The sequence below is a fragment of the Gekko japonicus genome, unplaced genomic scaffold (assembly GCF_001447785.1).
Source record: "Gekko japonicus isolate JY-2015 unplaced genomic scaffold, Gekko_japonicus_V1.1 scaffold193, whole genome shotgun sequence".
Classification (NCBI taxonomy): Eukaryota; Metazoa; Chordata; class Lepidosauria; order Squamata; family Gekkonidae; genus Gekko; species Gekko japonicus.
The window spans coordinates 891,139-899,221 of NW_015161952.1; the positions used below are offsets into that span (position 1 = coordinate 891,139).

An 8,083-nucleotide genomic window follows, 5' to 3' on the forward strand; every position below is an offset into this window, starting at 1 on the left:
TTTGATTCTATTGCTTTTCTCCTGTACCCCAAAATAAGGGGGCTACGTCTAGCAAAGCTTATCTGCCACTAAACATTTGGCCCATGTTACAATAGGCAATCAGAGGCCATGAGGGGAGCCGGTGTGTTGCAAGGGCCTGGAGTGTTGGGCTGGACTCTGGTTCGGATCCTTTCTTGTCACCAAATAGCTGTGAGGAAATATCTTTTTAAGTATTCAAAATACTCTGCCTTTTGGCACAGTTCAACAAAAGGCTGTCAAAAATGCTGGGTTTGACTCAGAATCTGATAAATAACTGCGAGGAGTTAAATTCTAATGCCTAAGGGAGGCTTCTTGCTTAAAACCAGGGCTCATTTTCTCTCTGCCTGGGCTTCCCACCACATAGACAGGAGCCCTTGTAAACAGGGAATACCACATCTATTTTTAGCCACGCATTCATTTAGCGCACCGGCACAAAATATGGTATGGTAGGCAGATGTGGACCACTAAAGCAGTGTTCAAATATGTGCTTATTTGCATAGTAAGGATCATTATGCAGAGAAGAAATGCAGCTGAATCTGTATATGAGGCATCCAGAGTGCAAAACGGCATTACAGAATTGCAGTGGCTTTAATATCTGTTCCTTGGGAGCCCTGGGAATTGTCCATCTTCTTAGGGAGAGATGGAAGGCTACGCATCACCAACAGACTATTTTAGCACTTTGCTGCAACTCTCAGGATTCTTTGGGAGAAGCCATGACAATCAAAGTGTCATGAAGTCAATATACATTTGTAGTGCAGACATGGACTCAGTTTTTGTGTTTGACGGATGTTCGGTTATGAAGGGAAAAAATTGCCATCAGATCAACACCTGACTTATGACAGCCCTATAGGGTTTTCAAGGCGCAAGTAGCAGTGGGCTTCCTTGATGGTCTCCCATCCAAATACTAACCAGGGTTGACCCTGCTTAGCTTCTGAGATCTGCCTAGACTGGGCTATCCAGGTCAGGGCAAGAAAGACATCCTTACCACTAAATAGCTTTCATAACCAAGCTGAATTTCTGTCCGGCGATAAAATCCAACAAGAACTGTCATTAACAAAAGTGCCCCTAGATTCAAGTTTCAGTGGTCATCTGGTAAACAGTGTCATGCTTTCCTGCAGCTTGTCCAGAGCATCACTATGGGCAGGATTGCACCTCGTTCTGTTCCTGTGTTAAGGGACACTGTGACCCAGTGACTGGCAAGTGCTACTGTCCTCCTGGCCGAATTGGACCAAGTTGCATTCAAGGTAAGAAACCATCAGCTTTTGATGTGTGACAGCAAAATAAAATATGAAATGGGAGTAGATGGTTTGTGCCTGCTTTCAGCCCCGTGCCAGAATTTCTACAGGGCTCTGCATGCAAAGTTTTACAGATAGCGTGGACTGCCTAAAAGACAAATAAGTAAGTTCCTGGTAAAATCAAGCCTAGATTGTCTCTGGAAGCTAAAATGGCTAAACTTGAGGCTAGCATACTTTGGTCACATCATAAGAAGACTTGATTAATGTACCTTCTGAATATTTATCTTATAAATAAACGTTATTTGTTTAAAAAAAATAAGAAGACTTGATTAATTGGAAAAGGTAATAATGCTAGGAAAAGTTGAAGGTAGTAGGAAAAGAGGAAGACCCAACAAGAGTTGATTGACTCAATAAAAGAAGCCACAGCCCTCAGTTTGCAAGACCTGAGCAAGGTTGTCGATGTTTTGGAGGTCATTAATTCATAGAGTTGCCATATTTCAGAAGCGCCTTGATAGCACATAACACAGGCTGCATATAAAAAATTGATTCTGGTAATGAACACTTGCTCTTTCATTGCTACGATTACCTAACCTGTCTTTCCAACCTTTTCCCATTATCTCTCTCTCCCACCATTTGTTGCAACGTATGCACACCACCCGTTCCTGGCCAACCCATTGTGGCACCTCTGCACAGAAAGGATCCTTATTAAAAGAATTATACCCAATGTAACTTCCTGTTATGACCTTTATAAGGTCATAGGAAGATTCTTATCCTATTTTATAAGCATCTTTATAGAAGAGCTTTTGCTGACTAATTTCTAAATGAATTGGGTTTTGTCCTATGAACAGAGTAGAATACAGGACTTTCCCACCACCTTCCCCATTCTGCTGTACCCCAGAGAACCTCCTAAAATTCTGTTCCTAGAGGTCAGAGGAACCTCATGGAAAGAAAGTTGGGGTCTGAAGTGGGAGGGGGAATCAGCAAAAGCGGGGTGGATTTTAACAGTCTTTTAATGGTTTTGTTAATTTCTTCACTCCTTTTTCTGCCAAGGAGGGCCATTTAGATTCAAAACATACTGGGGCATGTGTCTGTCATCCCATCAATAACCCTGACTCCACCGATTCATTTTGCCATCTCTGTACATTTCTATAGCACAATCCCCTTCTTGTACCCGAAGAAAGGAGTTGTCCGGGCAATGAATTCTGATTGCGTTTCTGGATCAAAAGACTGTTTTACTGAAGCCAGTATTAGTTATACCACATAGAAAACTTCAGTTTGAGAGTTGTTGGGGTCAGGGGTTGTTTCCCATTTCTGTTGCGTCCATTTTATTGTTATACTATTTTTTCTTCTTAAAAAAAAAGCTATGTTAATTTACTGTAGTGTGTCCCCAGGGAAGATATGGCCCTTACTGTCAGCTAAAATGTCTGTGTCAGAATGGTGGTGCCTGTGATCCTGTGAACGGGACGTGTACCTGTGGACTTGGCTGGACAGGAAAATATTGTGAGAAAGGTACCATTCTATTTTATCTCATTTCACTGGGCAGGTACAGATGTCCATTTCACCATCTACTGTAAAATTACCACCACCATTTCAATGGTACAGAGGACCAAGGGCCAAACTAGGCAATCAAAACTCCCACCCCAAGCCACACTGTTAACCCTGGAAGGGAAAAAGAAGCATAGAATCATAGAGTTGGAAGGTACTTCCAGGGTCATCAAGCCCCTGCACAATGCAGAAAATTCACAAATACCCACACTCAGTGAAAAAGGTGCTTGTCTTTTTTTTTCTCTTACGACAGTAATAGCAACCTGGATGGGAGGATCTTTTTCATTCAGCAAAACCATGCCAGGGGTGGGGCAGGCTGAAATTCTATTCCAAATGGACACCCCGTGTGGCTGCTCATTTCTCTGTGTTTGGAGGACCTGTTCACAGATCTTCCCAGCAATCATGTCTGCTTTTGTTATGGACCCTGGCCAGGGACTCCATAGGTTTGCAGAAGTTCCCAAAGAACCAACACGTGAGATCCAGGTTTACTTACAAGGAGATCTTTAATAACCCATCAGAGTTATCAAAGCAGATTCAGGCTAAGCTTCAGTCAGCTGGCCCCAAGAGCCAATGTTCCTCTAAGCTCCACAGTGTTGTGAGCCGGCCTTGGCTGGGAGGGCAGGGGTAAGAATCCAATAAATAAATAAAAAATGCTACCTTGTGAGCGAAAAAAGCTAGTAGCATTAAAGTTGTGAGCAAGTCTACATTTGACTATCGCATAAATTAGTTTTTTAGATTATTTCTATAACCTTTTAAAAATCTTGGAATGAATCCTTTTAAACTACATTTAAACTATGTTTTAAGAATATAGTATTATAATGGCAAAACAGAATCAAGTCTTATAATGACAAAACAATCGAGTCAAACTTCATTACAGAAAATGTCCACTACTGGGGTAGACCAGGCCTCCAGAGAATAGGTTACCTGGCTCTTTCCTGCCCCTTTGAGAGCCAGTTTGGTGTAGTGGTTAAGAGCGCAGACTCTAATCTGGGAGAACCAGGTTTGATTCCCTACTCCTCCACATGCAGCTGCTGTTGTACCCTTGGGTCAGTCACAAGTTCTCTCAGAGCTGTTTTCTTAAGAACAGTCCTCGAAAGAGCTCTCTCAGCTTCACCTGCCTCACAGGGTGTCTGTTGTGGGGAGGGAGAAAGGAGATTGTAAGTTGCTTTGAGACTCCAAGTGAAGGGCAGGGTATAAATCCAATCTCCTCCTCCTCCTCTTCTTCTTCTTGGTAGACCTCCGGAGAACAAGTCTACCCTCACCTTTCACTATATTGTTAAACCTGGCCTCAGACTGTCACCCTGCACTTAGCCTTCAAAAACATACCAGCACTTGGGGGGGGGGGACCCTTGCAGTCTACTTTGGGTTTTTTTAGTGAAATATGACAACTTACAGGTCAACTATAATAGAGGTGGAACAATCACTGTCAGAATCCTACCTAACCTAACAAACAGGAAGTTGCTTAAATGTTATCAACCTGCCCAAATTACTTATGTATTCAAATATTTATATCCTGCTTTTCCTGTGACTCGGCAGCTTACAAATCATACTGAAAAGTAGTCAAGTCAAGTTTATTAGTACGGTCAAGCGACCAGCCAATAGAACGTTTCCAAGAATAATAATAAAATACACAATAAATACAGAAGTACCTAGTAAATACATACATCAAATATATATAAAACCTTTAAACGAATACAGGAACAATACAATATATCATTGAAACACACCAATACAACGCTAATTTGTCATCAGATCACTATCTAAGGTATAAGCTTCCTCTTTTTAAGGGCCAGAAAGCAAAATTTTGCCACAGCTAAAGATATCCTCTCTATCCGGTCTTCCAGCAAAAAAGTTAAAATCCTCAGTTCCGCAATTTTCAACTGAACATCCAAGGGTTTGAATTTGGACAACAATGGAAAAATTAACAGCTGTCTCTCCATAGCATAAAAGTTACAATGTAACAATATATGTGAGACTGACTCTATTTCAAGATTTGTACACGGGCAACATCTTTGGGAACTAGGCCAGCGCCGAAACCTTCCTTGTAACAAGTTAGATGGCAGGGCATCAAAACGTGCTCTAGAAAAAACCCATCTATAGCTGTCATATATGATGTTAGAAAGATATGGAGCGGGGGCAAAACCTGTCCAGGATTTTAAGGCTTTATATCTTAAGGGTAAGAGCGCTTCTTCCGTCTGGACCTCTATATCTATTAGGCGTTGGGTTACTATAGATTTAGCTTTTGTCAATCCAAGCTCCAAAAGACTTGCAGGATGAAGCCCGATTGATCCAAGCTTGCCTAATATTTTGGAGGACCATTCAGGATATGGATTGGCAGCTAAAAAAGATCGAATTAGGCCTGTAGGCTTAAAGTGCTTTCTTAACCAATACAAAATTGAAGCAATCCAGATTTTCGTTTCTATTTTTGTCACCCCAATCTCCTGCCTAAGAACTACATTTGCTGTGCATTTAGGCGCATTAAATAATGCTCTAATAAATTTAGATTGAACTTTTTCCAGATCCTTAAAATTATTATCACTTAATGTAGTTACTTGCATACCATATGTGAGTTGGGTTAAGACCTTTGCGTCAAATAATTTCAGAGCCGCTAAAATTACACCTTGGCCCTCCTTCCTAAAAAATCTGATAATAGCATTAACATTTCTCTCAGCAGAACAGATTGTAGAAGTTATATGGGCTGAGGAGCTGCCATTATAGTTGAAGGTAACCCCTAAATACTTATATGTTTTTACTTGCTCTATAGAATGTCCATTGATTCTCCAAATATCTTTCTTATAAGCCCTGTTAAAACGAATAATCTTGGTTTTGGAGTAATTAATTGTTAATAATTCCTCATTACATTTCCTACTAAAGGTTCTTAAGGCCCGTTTAAGACCAACTCTAGTTTGGGACAGTAAGATGGCATCATCCGCGTACATCAGTATTGGAACCGCCTCTCCTCCTGAAAAGTTAGGGGCGTGGACGTCTATCCCATGAAGAGACTGAATAAGGGAATTAACATATATATTAAACAGGGAGGGGGCAAGTAGACAACCCTGTCTTACTCCCTTCCGAGAGGGAATAAATTTTGATAACATTCCTTCACCATTACATCTGATTTGTAATTGCGTATTCTCATGGACTTTAATCATCAGATGCAGAAGTCTTTTATCTATGGTTGAGCAGTTCAGTTTTGCCCAAAGTCTACCCCGAGATACAGAGTCAAAGGCCGCCTTCAAGTCCACAAAGGCGACAAAAAGAGATTTCTTGGCAGCTCTCATATATTTTTGAATAAAATAGTCTAGCACAAGGCAGTGGTCGAGTGTTGATCGACCATGGGTGAAGCCCGCCTGTTCTTTGCTTAGATATTTATCATGTTCAAGCCAGTTATGTAATTTAATTTGCAGATGTCTAGAGTACAATTTACCAATAGTGTTTAAAAGACTAATCGGACGATAGTTGCTAGGGTCAGACCTGTTACCTTTCTTATATATAGGATTTATAATTGCAAGTCCCCAGTCTGTAGGAATCTGAGCAGTATGGTCAATATAGGTAAAAAGTCTGGCCAATAGCGGTGACCACCAGTCCACATTGCTCTTGAGAAGATCTGGGGGAATAAAATCACTTCCGGGGGCCTTCCCATTCTTTAATTGCTTAATCATTAGGGAAAGCTCTTCTGGTGTAACCGGGGGCCAGGTTGGCAGGGTCTCTACAGGGTCCATCATGGGAGAGGTCATCTGAGGATCACTATATAACGCCGCAAAGTGTTTCTCCCAAATCTTAGCGGGAATAGTGTCTACCATCGTAATACTTTTATTCCTATGCACTCCGGACACAAATTTCCAGAATCCCACATTATCTTTGTTCTTAGTTATCTCTATTAAGGTTTGCCACCTAGATAATACATGGGCCCGTTTTTTTGACTTTAATAAAGCCTTATAAGCTTTTTTGCTGAGCTGGAAGTCATTTAATTTATTTGGATTTGCCAAAGATGCCCTACAACTCACTATAAGGTTCTGCTTGGCCTGAAAACATTCTTGGTCAAACCACCTTTTATGAAAAGTCTTATTATTATTATTTCGGGACGTGTTGGATCTCGTTAGGATCGGCTTAAATAATTTAATAAGATCACCATAGAGAGCCAACAAGATATCACTTTCTACAGGAGAATTTATAATCCTGGAAAAGAGTGCCAAGCCCTCCATCGAGTGCGATCGTGCAATACATTCCACATTAAGTGCATTATTCCATTTATTTTTGATCTTAATATCAGCAATCTCCTCATTTTGGGTCATTCTAGTATACAAGTTTGCCAGTTGGGCTTCGGAGACCCAGCTAAAATTTAACGGGAAATGGTCACTTTCAGGTCTTGAATCAACCTTAAATTGGGACATTCTTGGGAGTAAATCTCCTGATATTAAAATATAATCAATTGTAGATCTTTTATGTCCTGAACAAAATGTTAGTTGCCCCGGATAGTCACCCTTCACTGAACCATTTAAGATATATAAATTCAGTTTGGAAACCAAGTGAATCAGACATAACCCAGAGATGTTTAACCCCGGATCTAACGAGGCACGATTAAATGTAAGTTGGTTGATTTCCAAATCAGGACAGACAAATTTATCCAGAAGTACTACATTATTAGGACCCAATCTTGCATTTAGGTCCCCCCCTATAATAAGCATCGCATGTGGAAATTTTTGGACACAGTCCAGAATAAACTGTTCCACCTCCTCCCAGATTGCTCTTGTTAGATCCCGGGACGGTTGTGGTCTCAAATATAAATTAATGCATATTATCTTATGTCTGCGGAAAATCATCACCACTGCCACTGCCCATTTGTGTCTACTGTTAAGTTCAATAATAGATATGTTCAGAGAACAAGAAATAAATATTCCCAAACCGCCAGAAGGTCTCCCCCTTTTTTTACTAGGAGAGGCCGAAGTTAAAATGTGCTTATAATTAGGAATAATAAAATCACTGGTCATCCATGTTTCCTGTAAAAGGATTACATCAAATTGAGTAATATAATCTAAAAAGTCCTGATCCATCCTTTTGGAGGACCAGCCTGCAATATTCCACGAAATTACTGAAAAGTATAACAGGGGTATGCAAAAAAATCTATTTTTTTCCAGCTTCATTGTAGCCTATGGGATCCATTATAGTCAATGGGCCCCATAGGCTATAATGGAGAATCAATCTCGGGGTATCTGGGGCTCTGGGAGGGCTGTTTTTTGAGATAGATGCACCAAATTTGCAGCATAGCTGATGGTGCCTTTTCT

At 40.7% G+C, this 8,083-nt stretch overlaps 1 protein-coding gene across 1 annotated transcript in view; it reads left to right on the forward strand.

The window, feature by feature from the left end:
* The window catches only part of LOC107125965 (multiple epidermal growth factor-like domains protein 6), a 329,707-nt gene that overhangs the window by 308,690 nt on the left and 12,934 nt on the right, over window positions 1–8,083 (forward strand). The window contains exons 23-24 of the mRNA XM_015429453.1: window positions 1,137–1,262; window positions 2,634–2,762. Of these exons, the coding sequence (XP_015284939.1) occupies window positions 1,137–1,262; window positions 2,634–2,762 (255 nt within the window). The remainder of the gene's footprint in view (window positions 1–1,136; window positions 1,263–2,633; window positions 2,763–8,083) is intronic.